The sequence below is a fragment of the Idiotropiscis lumnitzeri genome, chromosome 5 (assembly GCF_059441095.1).
Source record: "Idiotropiscis lumnitzeri isolate Australia: NSW breed Sydney's pygmy pipehorse chromosome 5, RoL_Ilum_1.0, whole genome shotgun sequence".
Classification (NCBI taxonomy): Eukaryota; Metazoa; Chordata; class Actinopteri; order Syngnathiformes; family Syngnathidae; genus Idiotropiscis; species Idiotropiscis lumnitzeri.
In genome coordinates, this window is record NC_142395.1 from 21,913,535 (window position 1) to 21,933,341 (window position 19,807).

The 19,807-nt window shown below is 39.3% G+C and overlaps 1 protein-coding gene across 1 annotated transcript in view; it reads left to right on the forward strand.

Moving 5' to 3' along the window:
• Positions 1-2,776: 2,776 nt before the first annotated feature.
• LOC148337283 (heterogeneous nuclear ribonucleoprotein C) overlaps positions 2,777-19,807 on the forward strand; it is a 40,406-nt gene continuing 23,375 nt past the window's right edge. Inside the window, exons 1-2 of the mRNA XM_088295727.1 lie at positions 2,777-2,941; positions 8,522-8,597. Of these exons, the coding sequence (XP_088151853.1) occupies positions 2,920-2,941; positions 8,522-8,597 (98 nt within the window). The 5' untranslated portion in view covers positions 2,777-2,919. The remainder of the gene's footprint in view (positions 2,942-8,521; positions 8,598-19,807) is intronic.

Sequence of the window (19,807 nt, forward strand, 5' to 3'; positions counted from 1 at the left end):
TTTCAAAGTATAAATCAATATGGAATATTTTTGCCTAAAGAAGGGAAATCTTTTAATACAGCTTTTGTATTGGATCACTTCAGATTCTTCAAGCACACCAATATTGTGACCAAGCAGTCATAAATTAAAATTAAACCCTTCTATAAATGATAGAGTACTATCAGTGGGAAACAGATGTGTTGAAGATTTTTAAGACAATTATATTAAACAAACTCCTCATACACCCAACAGTATTAAAGCTTATTCGGTAAATAGACTTTATGGAAAATATCAATTACGCAAAATGAGAGAAAGTGATGGTATCCCTGTAAAATTATTATTTTCAAATAATTAAAGGCAAAACGACCATAACAATTTCCAAACTACCTTTTGGAACTGTGAGACCTTCACACATTTCCTCCTTTCCTCCCATGCATTTGGTAGAGCTGATGAAATGTTTAGCAAAGCGATGCTTTTTTAAATTTATTTATTTATTTTTTTATAAAAACTCTGAAGAACGGCACCATACTCAAAGTAAAGTATAGGTTTGGGCTTTTTTTAATTTATTTTTTTACCTTAAATCTAGTTTGGCAATTTTTGCAAGTAATTTCGAGTGGTCTGATTGTTAGATCGCATTTTACATCTTAACAAAACAGCATATTTCAACAATAATGTCCCCACTTTCTCTCTGTAAGTTAATTTGGTGTCACATTTTGTTATTGTGACAGTGTGCCTGCCTACCAATGAACTGAGAGCAAATTGGTATTGTGAGGAGAAGTTTGATAGAGAGTGCCTAATGACCTTCTCGTCCTGTTGTGGTGATTTACACCAAACTGTGCATGCGGTGCAAAAATGCATCGAATAATTTGTGCATGCCATCAGATGCCAGCTGAGATGGAGTCCCTGGAAGCCTGCACTGGATCAGTCGTAAAACGAATAAAAGAATGGACTGCCTTGGAAGTTCTAATACCCACTAAAGTGAGTCTCAGGTTTTGTATTTTGAGCCAGATAATGTGGAACTAATGTGTTCATGCTTTATGCCGATGCCTCAGATGAGTGATACATATAGTGAAAGAGTCATAGGCTCAGACGTTGACGGGTCAACAAGATTCACGTCAAGTGTTGGGGAACCATAAAATCTGGTGAGGAATTGTCTACTGGAACAAGAGCGTGTATATACAATAATTGCGTGTGCGTGGGTGACTCTGCTACTCTATGTTCTAGGCCTGGGGCTAAGTGTCCTCTTGCTCCAACACTGAGAGCACAGAATGTGTGAAAGTGGCTCAGGACTTATCCTTTTAATAAGGCAATTGTGACTGGGCTAAGTGCAGTGTGGAACGAGGTAATAATCATTTTGGAGTAGACTCAGCTTATAGTTGGTTTTAGCCTGTGCTAGGCAGTTAAAGAAGCTAATTAAACATGGAAGCTTCACCAGAGTGATTCAAGGCCCTCTGGTGTCTTCTATGCCAACTTAATGGAGCCAGCATGTGTAGCAGTTATTCTACTGTTTTGTAATGCAGATTGAACGTGGTCTAGGATAATCACTGTGCATGTATTTGCATGCATCTGCTGTAAAGAATGAAATGATTTTTTGTTGCTCAAATTGCTTGGAAATGAACAAGGCCGATATTGTTATTAATTCCTTTCATCAGACTTATTGTTTTTTTTCTTTTAATAGTCATTTTATAAATGCTGGGAAACTAGTATCTTTGAACTCAAATAATTTGGTGGTCCAACTACCCCAAATATAAACTACAATTTGGGAGAGAATATGCAGGACAACTATCATTTCGACGTAATTTCATGGTAATGTTTAAAAAAAATGGATTTTTACTGTTTTTTTAAATTAATTTATTATTATTTTATTTAATTGGAGTCGCCAGTCTTCTGATGAAATGACATCAAAGACGTCGTTCAAAGAGCGAGCTGGAGAATAAATGCATTTTTTCCAAAATATCCTCTTCATTGCTTAATTTATGTTAATTGAGAGTACAGTGAATAAAAATCATTAGTGTCAACATTGAACCATAACTTTAAAAAAATCGTTTTAATCGAAAGATGAAAGGGGAATGCATAGTCTGAACTTTTCAGGCACTTTAATATTTATTTTAGGTAATTAATGTTCATAGGTATTAATACTTATTTGCTTAAATGTGCCCTGTGATTGACTGACGACCAGTCCAGAGGAGGATAGACTCCAGCCCACCTGTGACTCTAATGAGGACAAGCAGTACCCAAAATTGATGCATTGCATTTTTGTATGCTAAAATGTTAATCCAAAATATTACTGTGCAGTATTTAAAGTATTTATGATTGCGACAGAAAATGAATGGATTCTATTTCGATTAGAATCATAATCATTTAAAAAATTGATTTGACCTTTCAAACGAACTAAACACCAAAAAGCCCCCATGAACAAAGTGCATTTGACCTTTCAGGGTATTATCATTGCACTTGATTTCATTACAAATTCAGCCCAATCGCAAAAACGTGATTTTGGCACCATTAAAAGATCATAGCACTTAATAAGCATTCATGTGGAATTTCAAAGGCCTTGAATGCTTCCTCCTTCACAATACGACCCTTCCTTTTTTTAATGGGCCTAATTTTGTTTTGTATACTGCATGGCTTGAGCAGAATTGAACATCAAGTAAGAGAAGCAACAAAGCTCTGTTTTCTCATCTAAGCTCCTGTTGCTGAGCGAAAGCCAGCCAGACACCCTCAGCCCGCCTTCCAGTCCTCCCTCAAATGGAGCAGCCCACTGCACCTCTGTCCACCCCTCCCATAGTGAAACATTTGGTACATCCCAGTGGTGCCTCTGTCGCTGGCTTGACACTGACTCAGTAGTACCTCAGCAGTCAGTCAGCCACACAAGCGAAGAGGTCCCTCAGTGAGCGTCTTTTATCTCAGCCTCCTGCTTTTTTTCCCCACATCTCTGTTATGACCCTGTTCAGCCCAAGATGTGAGTATGTTTTTATTGTATTTGGCTCTTGTTCGTGTGTTATTGGATGTTTACATGTATCACTGTGTTTCAGAAAGAAATTGGGGAGTGTGTGTGTGTTGGGGGGGGGGTGGTCCTCTCATTTACATCTTATGCGTTAATTTTCTCCTTTAATTTCATACAAAACAACCTTCCGTCACTTTTTATCCCTGTTGGGGGTTTCTTAGATACTCATGGTGTTCTAATCTGACAATGATATGACACTTTACCACTGGAGGTATGGAGTTTATGATGTCAAACATGAGGTGATTTTGAGCCCAACCTGTGTCTCTCATTGGCAAGGTCAGCAGGCTCTCTGTGCTTAAAGGTTGATTACAGCTTTAATTGCATATATTGTGTTGTAGTGTACCTCTTGGGAGGAATAAAAAATGTTATTTCGCTAAATCATCACAATATAGAGGGAGTCTCATTTGTGAGCACATTTTTATAGTGCGGTTACAACTTTTGCATTGATTGAAGAGCAGTAGCACTCTCACAATGGCACAAAAGGCTGCAGTAAAGTAAAAAAAAAAAAAAAAAAACAGAAGGCAAAATCATGTTACGCTGAGTCTTGGATGTTGATGCCGATTATGTGCTTGTAACCTTAAAATTACCTCCATTCCAGCCTGTAGTCTTTATATCGAAAATGATGCCTTAACAGTAAAAAACATCATTTTGACCTGAGAATGAAAAGTATAATCAGTCCTACAAGAATGCTGAAGACTTGAATTTGGTGTGGCTGACGATTCAAGTACAGAAAACTACAACATGACAAAAAGTGCTTTCGGGCTGTTTGCTATTATAATTAGAATAATTGTTTATTTTAGGTGTGTAGGCAATGTTTGACTTTGTAACAGACAGTGGGATGCATTTGAGTTTAGAAGCAAAGTTTGTTGTACCGAGCGGGTCGCACAAAACAGAAATTAAATTCCATTTAAATGATAAAGAATTTTATTTTTATTTATTATTATTATTATTATACTCGGTGTTTAATGGTTTTAGCAAAGTTACGACCATTGTGATGAGGACCCGAAAGGAGACAAAGTGAATCTGATCAATTTCATTGAAAATTATTTTATGAATTATTCTTTTTTTTTTTTTTTTTGCATGTTTCCTTAATCGGCTAAATGGCTGTGGACTGACAAAACTTTCTTCTTTCATGAATACTCACTGCCTGTGCAAGTGGAATTACAAAACAATATTTGGGTCAGTCGCCTTTCAGAACGAATGTTATTTCTATGCTCCATTTATAAAAGAAGATAATTGGAACTTATGTAAATGATTAAAGAGTAGCGTTCTAATCACTGCATGAAACATGAAGCAAGAGCAATAATTATGATGGAAGCATAAGTCAGCCATTTTTTTAAATCTGATCATATTATTTCATCTCCCACACATCAGTGACTTCAAAGTGTGCACATTAATAAGCGTACAGTGGCAATTTTTAGCTTTTTATGTATAAGTGTGTGTGCGTGTGTGCGCGTGTTGAGTTCCTACAACTGATTTCTGCCCAGGACAACCACCAGTCTTGACGTTTCTCTTTTCGGTAGAATTGAAGCCGCACCTGCCAGTAAGGTAGTAAATTAGAGGTTAGTTGAATGACCCCGACAATGAAGTTAACTGTCTTTGGTGCCGCCACGAAGGTCAAACCAGCAATGAAGAATTCCGCTTCCGCCCACGGTGGCGGCAACCCGATGAAGGTCTTCTGAGAAAGTAGAAATGATTGACTCCTTTATGTAAAAGGAAAACTATTCGGTCACTAGTTATGTTATGTTGTGTATGTATGTTACAATATATAAGTTATGTCATATTATGTTACTACTGGAATTATATCGGGAATTTAAACAGAGATGCTAGGTTGTGTTAAAAGCTTCAATTTCATATCACAAATGGAGATAAACAGCTTGGAGAACTGAATCAATTTCCACCCATTCACATTAATATGCAATGAGCCATTATATCAGAACACTTATTTGATGGGAGGACTGGAGAACACAGACATATACACACACACACACGTTGAGACTTAATGCAACAATCGTAAACCATCTGATTTTTAGTGCGGATCCAGCAGACAAAACAAAACGATGCCCCCTGCATTGTTGCCATGATTGATTTAAAAAAAAAAAAACTTTATAGACCTTGCTGAGGTTTGAAAACAAGCAGTCTGGAGTTTATGGTTTCCAATTAAGAAAGGAGACATACGGGTGTGTTGTTTTTTTTTGTTTTTTTTCGATCCGAAATACATAACTCAAGCAAAAACGGACATCTCAGCATGAGCACTCATAAAACAAATCTAATGAGATCTCATCTAATGTAATTCCGGCTACCGCATGAGAAACAAACGGGTCAATATATAATGTGCCTTTGGTGTCGTTATCGGAATCACTCAGTCATCATGAAAATGGAGCAGAATAATGAAACCATGCGGTTTTATTATGAGTGGCCAAAAATTTGCCTTCATAGGAGTGGTAAGTCTGTTTCCTTCATTTTATACATATTTTTCATTGGCTATACGGGATTTTGACATGTCCCTCACACTGCACTGCTAACTGCAGTGAAGAAACCTTCGGATGTTTTCAGTGACATTACGACCAATATTATGTCGTTGAGTGGGGGCTGAAGCTGTGGTAAGTTGCCGAACATGGAAAATGTATTTTTGCACCTTATGCTGATACTCACTCAAATGTGTAATTTGCCGATGACAAAGTTGCACTATTGCAATTATACATGGAGACCAACATTGAGGACAGTTGAGGACCTTGTCTAATTACACATAATGATATACTGTACGAGACACAAAAAGTAAAATCAAGAAATCAATGTGCCACTTTAAATGGTATAATGCAAATGTGCGTCTCTTTTCCTGAACAACAACTACACAAATTGAAATCTGTTTTTGCTGGACTTGTTCAAAATAGCGGCGGTCAAAATATTTATAATGATAACGTGACTAATACTGTATATGACACGTTAACATTTTAGAATTTTTTTTCTCATACCGTATTTCATTTAATTACATTTTCTTATCAGTGTGGATTATAATAATGAGCATACTATTTTGGAATTATAGTCTTTTTTTTTTCTCCATCCCTTTTTTTTTTTAAATGGAATGCTCGTATTAGATTCTTTAGATGTGCAGGCATACCGAATATTGTGCTATATATTAAAACAAAAAGTTTTGCACTGGACTTAATAAGGTACCCAAGCAGTGTAAGCCGCATAGTGAGGCATACCAATATCACAGTGTGTGGGTTTAATGTTTACTAAAAACGACCTTGGTAAGCAAATGGGCGTTTTAAGCAAGCAATGATCTTTTATTTGTATATTCGTTGCTGGCCTCAATTCAGTAATCATCTACGATGGGCTTGGATGTCAGCTACGCTGATGCACCAGAGGAGAAATAGAGAAGTCGCCCAGCAGCTCACCTCTATTAAGCGTCATAGTGTTGCATTAATGTAGCTCGTCTGTGCTAGGCAAAGGCACAGACATGTGTTTTTGTACACGCATTTGCAAACCACACTTAATTAATTGTAGCTTGCAGCCATTTGAGTGCTTCACTGTGTGAGTGTATGTGCAGTTGGCCCAGTCACACTCCATTCAGCACCCATCTGTCCATGTCTTCCTCTCCTCGCCTCTCATCATCCCCTTTTCTACACTCTTTTGGAAAATCGAGACAAAGCTTGGAGCAGCAGAGAGCGTACTGTGATGTGTTATGTCAACAAGGAGTTTGTTGGCATGTTACCAACTGCAAATAGCTCGTTATTTGTCGTATTGTATCATTGTTAGTGGTGTATTTGTAATTGAAAGGGAGATAAAGATCAAAGATGGATAGCAGTGATGTGAATGGCAGCAGGCAAAAACAAAGGTGAACAGCTGGCTTGCAATGGCAGGCCTAATCAACGATAAGTGATAGGAGGTGAATGTGAAGGACAACCCTTGACACACTTAATGGACGCTTTTCTCATTAGCATGTTAAATGATGGCTAACAGAATTGTTATTTACAGTACATCATTAAAATGGTGTGAAATCATAAAAAGAAATGCCTGGAATAAAAGCGGATCAAATAGGACATCCCTTTGTGTTGTGTTAGCATTAGCATCTGTGCTAATTTTAACGGAAAGGATTTGCCCGCTGTTTGAAGAAGTTTTATTCTATTCTAAAAATGGTTCGCAATTGTTTAATGAGGTGTGCCAGAATTCCAGTTCCACGTTCCAGGACTGGTATTCATATAAAAGCTTCAAGGGCTACTTGACTAATTTGGTGTTAATTGTACATGAAAACTAATAATCGTAAAAAATAATGAATGTATCAAATTTATTACAGATAAAATTAAAATATAAACTTTTTTCTTCTTAAAACTGTTAAGTCATCCCTATAAAGCCACCACATAGATGCTATTTACTAGCCTTTCTATGGCGTTTCCCATTAAGATTTCATGGCGAGGTTTTGTGGCTAATTTAAATATACAGCATGTAACTGTCTTTTTTTATGCTTTGTTTGACAGTAAACTTAAACTGGGAGTGGCAATAAACCGCTAGGAGCTTTTTCTTTTTGAAGAATTGTTTACTATCTGCCAAACTTGTACTTATTGTGAAGCAACTTGAATTGATTTCTGTGCCAACAAGCGCTCTGATGTCCAATTTTTGCTTGCAAGTCACAGCAAAGAAAAAAAATAAGTAAGTTGACATCGTATGTACGCAAGAAACATGGAGACGTCTTTTTGTCATAATAAACAGCAATATATTACAACTGTAAGGTGCTGTTTAAGTCAGTCTATCATTTGTTCTTTCCATTTTCTTTTGGCAATCAAAAAACTAAAACTGAAAAAGTGACTCATTATTTTGGTGTTGTTAAATCTGACACAGAAAAAATGAAAATGGCTTCTCAGTAATTAAAATTACGATCACAATTTGTTTTCTCTCTTGCTTGATTGTATTAGATTTAACAAAAAAATAGTCAGAACAAAAGTAACACCTTTTTTTGTTGTTTTCTTCTCATCTGATTCATTCATAGACAATAATGTGTCTAGGCATGCCCTCTACAAGCATAATGAAGCATACCGATGCATCAAAAGGGTGTTGAAAAATTGGATGGGTCAGGTTGCAAGATTCTAAGACCCTTAACAAAGGCCAAAACATACATTGATGGAAACGAGGCTTTTAGAAAATGGTTTCATGGAAACTCCAGTGACGAAAGCCAAACAAATTCCTCAAACTTGGGAAGCACACTGCCTGTTTTTTGTCATTCCATTTATAAGTTAGCAGACCACTTCGTGCTTCTTGGAGCGTGACACAAGACGTTCGCATTTGATCAATTGGACTATATTTTCCATTTTTGTGCCGTGAGAATGGTTCCAAATTCAAATTGTACCTTCACCATACGCAAAGGTACCTCAAGAGTGTAAGGAGAAACCCTGGAGCAAAAATATTTCATACATGGAAGAGGGGCGCTTTAAGCACAAACCATATATTTTATTCTATTTGTAGCGTTGCCACATTGTGCTGTGATGTCTCTCTTAGTGTATCAGTATGAAGTTAATGGGTTGTTCATGCTTGCAGACACGAGCATGAGTGGAGACCTCAAGTCAAGTCGCTCCAGGGCAGCAAATAAACGGGCCAGCAACACCACTTATGGGTGAGTGTCAACCACACACGCACACTCACACACACACACACTCGCACACCTGCATGCCAACAGATCTTTGTCTACAACTCAATGGCTGCACCACCCGCATTGCAATCGATGCAGCATTATTTCTTCATGTTTTATACCAGCTGAGTATGTAGCATGCGATTGATTTTAGCCAAAGGTGCTGTCTACACCACTCAGCGTTTTAATCTATCTGCTGATGTTGTGAACACATATGATATCGTCTGATTAGAGGTTATTGCTGCTGGTTGGATACAGTGAGAAAAAAAAGTCAGGCCAAGTGTGCAAGCTGGCTGGTGGAAGAAGAAACAGAAGATAGAGATAGAACAGAATGGGCCTGTAGCGGAGATTTTTTTTGTTGGGTGCGTGTAAATCTGTCATCTCCTCTTTCCAGGAAAAAAAGTTTCTCTATTTTACAGTTTCAAATCACATATTTTATAGCCACCAGGTATAAAGAATGTATTATTTTGTGGCGCAACGACCAGTTTTACAAGCTGAGGGGAGATGGATATTCTGCCGATTGTGACATGTAGCAGTTTGAGAAAAATAAAGGACTAATTTGTTATTTCCTTCAATGGAAAAGGTTTAAGGTTTATGACCAAAACTGTCACGTTAGAAATTAAAAAGATGAAGGCACTGAAACAATGAATTACTTTATTAGTAACTCGTGATTACTTTAATGAAAAACACATTTCGTATGGTATGGTACAGGGCGGCACGGTGACCGACTGTTTAGCACGTCCGCCTCACAGTTCAGAGATGTAGGGCTCGGTTCGGGCGCCGACCGCATTCCAAAAACAAGCATGATAGGTTCATTGAATGCTCTTAATTGTCTCGCGGTGTGATTGTGAGTGCGGATGGTTGTTTGTGTCTTTGTGTCCCCTGCAATTAGCTGGCAACTGGGTGAGGGTGTACCCCAACCTACTGCCCAAAGAGAGCTGGGATGGGCTCCAGCACGCTCACGACCCTTGTGAGGATAAGCGGTTCGGATAATTGACGGATGGATGGTATGGTTCAGGTTATAATAAGGTTATAATCATATTACTTTTTGCGCCGTTGTGGGAGTGAACACTGTTGGTAACTCGCTGGAGTCTATGAACGAGCTCAGCGCGGGCAAAATACGTATAAAAGGAACTTGCGGATGGTGTAAGGTTGGCGGCCACTGTTTAGTTTCCATGTGTGACACAACCCCACAACCCTACACCCCACCTCCCACAGGTGTGCTGCAGCCAGGTGGGTGCGTTTGAATATATATTAAAGATGATGCTAATTGATTCAATTATATGATTTCTACAATGATTCAGAGTGCTATATGCATACTTTTGCCATATTTATGAATGAAATATGATGACATCCAGCATACATGTCCACGGAGCTCAGAAACTCCCTGCCTGCACCTCGATCAAATCCTCCAAAATCGTGTCACACCAGCCGCGGCACAACTTAGACCTGCTTTTATTCGGTCTAATGTCTCGTCTACTTGTTGTCAGCAAATTGTCAGTTGTGCTGAGGGCATGTAGTTGAAAACACCCTTGGTCCACCAGAATACACAGACAGCCACAAAGCGATCTGCCAAAATGAACATGCACCAATGTTTATGCCGTGCGCACTTGCATCTGTTTACGAAAAGAGAGCCCTAGGACACAAACACGTGTCGCCTTTGAGATAACACATCTTCAACAGGATCGTTCCAACCCCCAGATTTGGTGTCAAATTCAACACAATTGATATTAATATTAATAATAATTTAAAGTTAATTACAAAAAACATAAACCAATATTGAAGGAAGCTTTCTTCAGCAAGCCCCTTCCTACTCAGCCCATATCTGATTGGAGAGAGCAAAACTATGGCGACTGCTAATGCAAACTCTGTTCAACATAGAGAGAAATATAGTTAGTACTTCTAAAAAAAAAAATAAAAAAAAATTCCGGACCTTCCTTATTTAAATCAGTAGTAAGGGAGTATCTTGCAGAACAGAAATGGAAATTGTGTAGTCGACCCAAACTATTTAAGTGCTTCAGAATCTTCCCAAAGTCACATCAAACATGTTTAATGCACATTCAATGACACAAATTAATTCAAGTCGGGCACGGGAGAAAGATTAAGCAAAATCCACAAATGTATTTATTATATTAACAAATTACCTGTACATATAGCAAATGTACTGACTAAAAATATACCAGGGGTAGAAATCGATGTACAAATCAAATCTCAACTTTGGTGAATTCTTAAAACCCTAGCACATGCATATAACATTCGGTATTATCGAACAATTTGAAAAAGTCCAGTGAATACATTGTGTTTTGGCACCCTACATTTGCCATTGTCTGTATTCGTCTTAGCACATTCCTCTGAACTTCGTCCCTCGCTGCAGTTCTAAAGGCTCAAGCAGCACTCATTTGCACAAGCCGCCCATTTTCCCCTTAGTTGAAAGTGCTGGTGACTATTAAAAAAAAAATTAAGCATACATTCAAAATACATTGTAGGACATTCACCCTAAAGTATAAACGGATTAATAAAACAAACACTAGAAAGAAAATAATATTAACACATGTAGTAACTTGTTTGCTCCCAGCCTAATGAGCAAATTCCATTAGCATTCTGTGCTTTCACTGAACTGGGACTCTGCATATGCTCGCTACGGTGAACCCCCCCCAAATAAACACTGATTGTTCGCCCTTCCCTGCCAGCTCAATTCCATGCTTCTCTGCTGGGCTTGTTTCACCAGATCAGATGATCCAGTGTAAATAATGCAGGAGGGACATGCTATATTATATCCCAAACATGTCATTTTGAGCAGTTAATCCAGCCAGATTGCTGCTCCTCTGTCAACCAGTCTCAGGCCATCCTCAAACTTGATTTGCCCATTCCTCCATGTAGTTATTCAGCAGTACGCAGCCATGCATTAATGGGGTTAGTCACACAACACCCACACACACAATGCACTGCCACAACCAGAACACACCTGAGGTATTAGCCGTGATATAGCCTGGGTCCACCTGATAATTCACTGAAATGACATGGTATTTGAGCAAAACAGGTCAACTTTCTGGATGTTTTTCGGTTAACTGCAGCAGTTCCCAACCTTTCCTATATCTTGCAACCTGAGAAAACTTTTAATAGGTTCCTGTAGCTCATGTATCTCATTTCAATACTTCCGAGTAACCCAATTTAGGAGTTTTTTCAAGATGCAATGTGTCGTTCGAGTAGTTTTGGCTTTGAATTGCAAGCGGACATTTTTTAATTAATAGTGAAGCACTTTTCGTGATGTCCATGCAATATTAACGAGGCAAGTGAACCAGGACAACGGGTGGATCTCATCCACACCTGGGGCCTTGCCAAAAGGTGCTTTTTATCCACCTCAGTGTCCTCAACCCCAGAGATAGGAGAGCACGCCTCAGAGATGCCTTGACTCTGCTTCATCATGGGAAGGCATGTCAGTGGAATTGTGAATGTCTACGAAGTATTTTCCACAACTTCCCAAGTCATGCCCACGAGACACAGTGTTGATGGTGCCACTGCTTCCCCCTCATGAGATGCAAACTGATGGACCAGAATTTTCTCAAAGCCGTGTGGAAGTTGTTCTCCATGGTCTCACCGAACTCGTCCCACACCTGGGTTTTTGTCTCAGCGACCGCCAAAGCTGCATTCCGCTTGGCCTACCCGTGCCCATCAGCAGGCCATAGGAATCCTTCTTCACCATTACAGTTGGTGTCCAACAACAGGTTTGGGTATTGTTGCCATGAAAGACATTGACCACCTTACGGACAAATGTTCTGAATCCTACTCCCATTTGCCCCCGGATAGGCAGAAGAAAATGGATGGGTGAATTAGACTAGGGCCTCTTTAGTACAGATAGTTAGGTAACTCGAGCTACGTCATATCGCTTTGACCTCCTCTCTCTCGCTAGGCGTTCTTTTCTATGGCACTCTATAGCACACATCTAGTTGAATCTAGTTAAGTCTATCGAGTCACACAATGTGAATGGGCTTGGAAGAGCCGTCCTCCTATGTGGGAGCAGTCAAGAAAGTATAGGAGTGGGAACCATTTGGGACATTATACACCAGAGCTCACTAATGTGGAGCCCATGGGCATCAGGTAGCATCCAAACACCACATTAGGAGCTCGCCCGTCAGTTAAAAAAAAAAAATAGCTCAACAGTGATATGACTTTATTTTTCTATGAATGTTGTAGAAGAGATCATTTGAAAATATAAACACTATCAGAGAATTTTAGAAATAATGTAATATTACTTACACGTAATGTCTGCAACTGTATTGTGAGTCATTTATCCACTTGACCCCGCTGTGTATGAGTGATGAACAAAATGTGACCATATGATAAAGGACGTAATAAGTTTCTGTTGGAAAGTGCAATGTAGCTCGTCAACTCGCGTTAAAAATAATGCATCAAAAGTCACAAGGAAGTCTTCGAGACATGAGCAACTACAAAAGCCTGACTTCACGCTCTTCTTATATAGATATACTGTACTCTTAAACTCACACTCGAGTATTGCCACGTCCTGATACAACTCCAAAATGCTTGCTAGTTAACCATGAAAATTATCACTTGACCTTTATTGGAATAAATACTTTATTGTCCCAAGTCTATTCCTCTTTCATTGCGACTTAAAAAAAAAAAATTAATCTCCCCACTGGCTATTTGTTAACTCTGACTATATAAAGGTTTTGTCACCATTTATTGCCCATGTGTGCTCCTTGTCAGTCATACACACGCACACACACACTTATATCGCTCCATGACACCCCCAGGTCACTAGAACCCAGCTGTGGAAGTCGTGATGAACAAAGCCATGTTTCACAGACCAGATGCTGTTACGGTCTCAATGTGCTCCAGTGCACCACTACAAAAGTTAATTCTATTGTATAGGAAGGCTCATCTGCGAGTGGAAGTGTTTGTGTGTGTATGTCTGTATGTGGCTTTATGTATAAAAGAAAAAAAATTATTGACCAGTCTAATATTTTGAAAATGGCTTCTCTTTGACAATGTAATATTAATGATTGAACAAACATGACATTTTTAGGGTCTCCTGAAAAATGATAAATTTGGAGGTATAAGGATTTCGCCTGATGCCAGTGATTTGCGTCAAAAATTGAATTTGCATATTCAGAAACCATGTTACAAATCGTTATTTGGATAAGGAATCAGTTAGTAGAATTGTCAGGCAAGCAAACAAAAGATTCCTTAGAGTTGAATTTCTGGAAATCGGTTCTCATAAAGAACTGGTTTTCAATTCCCATCCCTACATATGACATTAAATAATGTTATTTAAAACATTGTTGTTTTTAAAGGTCTTTACTTTATTTCTAATAGAGAAAAAAATGGATTTCTGGCAATTCCATTATATTTTTTGTGTTTTATTTTTCCACATTACCACTTTTGAGTGTGAGATTGGAGGGCAAAAATATATCTTGTCAATCTGAAAGAGTCATTACTTGAAGGTCAAATCCCTTTGGAGTCTCTGCAAAGTTTAAACAATGACCTTTACTTTGTGTGGCTATCGCCTCACCAGAGAAGCCGTACACATGATTCATCTTAGGATCTGCTTCAGTTTGCTGCAAGGGGGAAAAAAAGAAAAAAAAAGGTGGCCATGAGTAGCAAAGAATTCTGCTGTCTGGAATTTGGCTTTGCTTGCTGCACGCGTTTTATCCGCTCACTTTTTTTTTTTTAACTATGAGAAATGTTCAGGATGGAACACATGCAACAGGCCCATCTGCTGGAAAGGCTCAGAGAGGTTAAGGGGATGGATGAAGGCTTCAGACTATGAATTGTGCTTCACTGGTATCTGTTCCCTCAGAGTGGGTCACAAATTACTGGCTAATCTAATGGCAGACATTTATGAGTTTACGGCAGCGTAACCACATGCGCCAACAGTATATGGCAACTACTAACAAAATAAAGGCGCCTCACAATAAAAATAAATGCCAGTCATGGATAAATATGGCCTCCATTTGTTCGAAGTATAATAGGTCTATTTGCAGTTTAAGAGTCATATCCTCCACCATTCCATGTAACGGTTGTCACTTATTTTGACAAATTGTACAATTCGTCTAGTCGGTGGCTCGGCAGGCTGACATTTGTAAAACCACCAGGGATGGAAGAAATGCAAAGGGCAACAATTGTGACAATCAAAGAAGAAAGCAGGCAATGTTAATCTGCCTGTCTGGATGACATCAATCTGCTGCAACATATTTTGGTGACATTACTTTGATTGTCACATAACAGCTGAGAGTGCCATGTGTCTCTAATCTGCTAAAGATGAGCACACAACTAAAAAAGACTTCAGATGAAAAGAGGAAGGCGTGCTAGTGTCAGGTATCTTCTGTTTTATGTTTTAATAGGAAAATGAAGCATGATGGTCAGGGGTTTGAATTAACACCCGGCAAATGCGCCTTAGAGTCAAAGTGTTCTTCTTTTTTTTTTTTTTCTTCAAAGATTTCTTATCCCCAAAGCTCACCAATCAGAAGCACTGCGTCTACGTCACGCCATCACTTATTCACCCAGTAGTCTTTGTTACCCTTTCCCAGCTGCTCGCCAACACTAGGCGCTAAGCTAGCTTGCGCCGCACCACGTAGCTCTCGCTAAGTAACTAATCCCTGGTTCCGTGGTGACATGAGCTACTCTACTAAGAAATAGCGCTTTCACTAAAGGTGGACAAGGAGCCACTAAGCATGGAACACACTTAGCAAGGAGAGAGAACATGAGAAGCTGGAGAAGCTAATAATCGCTAATGTGAAATGCAGAGTCGTTCGGGAAAGACCAAATAAGTGCTTAGGTGTTCAGCATAGTTTTCACAGAAGTCTGGCATGAACCGCGTTAGGGAAAAGAGCAAGCAGCAAAAAAAAAAAATCCATGTATATTTCTAGAGATATAATAAGGTAATTAATTACCTTATTTTGGTGTTCGTTTGGTGATGAGCGGCGTTCTGCTTGCGCCAAACCTTTTGAAATGTGGCCAAAAAGTTCAATCTGGTTTAACCTGGGCAATGCAAGGTTATTGGACACATAATTGTGGAAAAAATATCGAAATGATTTATCTGGGTCTCATTCTTTTTATACCACAAAAACCTGGTGTTGCGGTGTGAGAAGGGTTCGGCACAAAATCGGACTCTTGAACTGATTCATGACACCTGGCATTTGAACAGGGTGTGTAGACTTTGTATTCTACTGCATATTCTTTTTGTCCCAACATTTATAATCAGAATTATCAAATCTATATAATACAATTTAACAAAATTTGGTATTACGCATTTTGATTTAGAAAATTCAAAGAGGGCTATAGTTGCATTCAGGAGGTCAACGGAAGCCTTAAGTCATTCTCTCTGAGCCGATTTTTTTTAATTACTCAAAATAAGTCCCATTGTTAAAAACAACTATTAAATTGTCGAGCAAAACTGATTTTTTTCTTACTTAACAGCTGCAGACAGGCAAATAATGGCAGACAGCAAGGCCATCCAAAGACACGCCTGCTTATTTCTGCATATCATAGAGTAATGCATTGCGCATTGCCCTTATTGTAGAAAGAGTGTCGTGGGGTTGGCGTTGTGGTATGGCTGGCAGGATTTGGCTTCGTAATGCAGTTCAATGTTGTTAGAGCTTTAAGAATATTGTTGTCCTTGAACAGAGTTTGTTTGTGATGGCCCTGGAGCATCAAGGTCTGTGAATTTGTTTTTATTTTGAACCGTGAGACTTCACACTCAGCTACACAGACATTACAGTAGCTCAGGTATGGCATTAGGCTTGAAGCCCTTCAACTTCTCATCTCATTTTATACTACAAAGGTGGGGGAAGAAAGAAAACGCCACCAAATTGCTCTTGGGTTGCACTTTACATTGCAGACAGTTTGCTGCATGAGCAGAACAGAATAAAACATCCTCAAACGTAATTCTACGTGCATTACGCTTCATCTGTTGAGATAAATAGTGCACTGCTGCTCTCGTATGCAACCGCTCACGTGAATGTAATCTGTTCAGCTCGTTTGGCTGAAAGAGTTTCGATTAAGATAACAAGCACGATGCTGAGAGCAAACAACGACCAGGTGAAGACCGTCTTGATGAGGTAAGACATTAGTATGCTTCAGACAACTAACGATGCATTACAAGCTTCTTCTATTATCCCAATTATCTGATGGAGTGGTTCTCAAACATTTCACATCAAAGAGCACCTAAAAAAAAAAATACTTGGCTCACCGAATACTACCATTATCACCAACATTAAAATAGAGTGGTGTAGTGGGCATTAGTTTTCATCAAAAATGAGAGAGGATTTATTCCCAATATATATAAATGGTGGATTAAGCATGAATTAATTTTAAACATGGTACACCCTGGACTGGGTGCCAGCCAATCACAGGGCACACAAAGACGAACAACCTTCGATGCTCTCAAACACACCTCTGGGCAATTTAGAGTGACCAATCAACCTAAAAAGCATGTTTTTGGAATGTGGGAGATTACCCGGAGAAAACCCATGCAAGTATGGGGAGAACATGCAAACACCACACAGGAAGGCCAGAGCCGCCGGAATGGAACCCTGCACCTCTGAACTGTGAACATGCACACACACACACACACACACACACACACACACACACACACCCCCACACACACCCCCACCCCCACACACACACACACATGCACACTCCTTTTGGTAAATAGCCACCCCTTTTTGGATATGTGTAATTTAACTTGACATTTATTTGATTTTTGAATTGTCTCTTCTGGTTTGTTTGATCTCACTGTTCGCGTGTTTTAAATGTTCATTTCCTCCATTTATTTCATTCATTTATAAAAGACGAAAGATAAAAAACATGAGTACAAATGTGTTCAGATCAAGAATGAAATGGAGCACAAAGAAGACAGTCTTAAATCATTCTGTCAATCAATTAATCAATCAATCCTTCATGCAGACCTTCCATCTCACCTCTAAAACATTTTGACGGTGTACAATTTAATGCATCTCCTCACACCTGCATGCTCGTTTTAAAACAGCTTTGAACAACCAAAGTCTCTGAAGCAAACGGATCCCTGCGGGCTCCTCGCGCGCCATCCTCAAGAGGATGACAAGAAGCATTTTCAATGTTTTTTTTGGGCTTGCGTAGAGGCAAAAAATAACAACAAATGAGCTGTCAAACCAAAGCCTACACTACACTTTCTTTAAATTTCAGCATTCATCTCCACCGCAACACTCCGGTTGCCATCTCTCCCCACACAGATGCGATGACGTTCTGTCTGTTGTCCTTTCCCCTCTAGAGATGACATGTGGGCTAGTGAAGTGAAGGAAAGGTCAGTGCAGTCACAGGTGGATGTACTGCTGGAGAAAAGGTCATCATGCAAAAAAAAAAAAAAAAAAAAAAAGGCAGAGGTGTACATCTGCCGGTTTCACTGAGCCGCACAGAGCAACAGTGAGGAAGCTCGGAGGAAGAAACAAGTGAGTGATATGACGCAGACGTGATGCTCAGCAGAGATAAGGTCTGAGTCAGTCGAGAGCTCAGTGAAGGCGAGAAGGGAGGGATGCTTTTCCCACGACAGAAACATTTTATTTCTAGCTGTCTCTAACAATATGTAGTTTAATAACTTTGTCACTAATGCAAAAGTCATTGACTGTCAATTTTACAAAGCCATCTTTGGTGTAATTCGATGAATGCGTCCAAGGTACATTCAGGTCTGTTGGTCTTGGTTAACATCGTATTTGTTCATAGTACCACCGTACACTGAGAAATGTGTTCGAAACCCATTGAGCTGTCGCAGAACTAGTCTGGTGGTTTTGGTGACATTCAAAATGGGAATGGCTGATGAACACTAGAGAAATTTTGCAAAGGCTAATGGCCAATCAATAGCCAATCAAAAATGTCATTTCATGTAACATTAGCTTTCCCAACGAAAATATTTGTTTCCATTTACCGTGTATAAGCGAAGGGCAACCGACCGCCACCATTGCCAAGCTGTACCGTTATAGTGTGTATATAATGAGGGGATGCACATAAGTGGTACGCATGTGCTCAGTTAGTCAGATTGACTGCCGTCTAGCCAGCCTTAATTCGAAGCCAAGTCAGTCGCCACAATGATTGCTTCTGAGGGTCAACTTCAAAATGAAAGCTAAATAAGGCATTGATATTTTGCATAGAGCCTCTAAACAACCGTTGTGCCGGCGGGCTTGACTAGGCTGGCTCCACGGTAATGGCTTAATTCGCCGTGAGACAGAAAAAAAGTTGATTCCGTTATATTAGAATGGCACATAACAATCAAGCTTGCCCAGATGTGCTGTAAGTTTTTATGTTCATCCATGAGGTTTGTGGGTCGGGAAATAAATGAGCACCTAACAATAACCTCTGGTGCTGAATTGATAACCGCGCCAAATGTTTTATGTGCACCCCTATTTATGATGAGAATTATCTCTAGTTATGATTTTATCTTTTCCTGTGGATGACAAAAGGGAATCCTGAAGACTGCATAGGTCTCAAACTCCGGTCCTCGAGGGCCGTTATGTCTGTCGCATGTTTTAGATGTTTCCCTCTTCCAACTCACCTACAACAAGTGATCATCTCATCAGTAAGCTCTGCAGCAGCCGAATAACAATCCTGAAAACAGGAGGAAAACATCTAAAGCATGCAGGATAGCTGCCCTTGAGGGCTGGAGTTTGAGATCTGTGGTGAAGAGTCTCTGTCGCAGAAATCAATCGGTACAGTCACCAAATGGATGCCTCTGAAATGTATACACTCTTCATTTATTTGTATGGTGCCCTGGGCAAACAGCTTTTTCCTTGACAATCACGCCATGTTGTTTGTGGGCCTAAAAATCCAAGCTTGAGAATTTGTTATGAACACTTGAAAAACTAGCTGGATTATCTGGAAATTTGGGCATATAATTTTGCTGCCCAAACTGGGCAAACCGATCGATCAAGGCAAATCATATTGCCTAATCAGCCTTCTTTTGCCTGTTGCGAAAACTCTTTAAATTGTATTGCCACTGGCACTGACAGAAAATCTTCCGGCCGTTGTCCATCAACAGTTTCAAAAGAGTCACAATCAATTGATTCTAAATTATACGGCCTCGATATGGACTCCGGGCCTCAAAGATTCACATTGAAGCTCTCTGAAAGTGTGCCCAAAAAAAATAAAAAAATAAAATGTTTATATTTATAAAAAATAAATAAATTATATGTATATAATATATA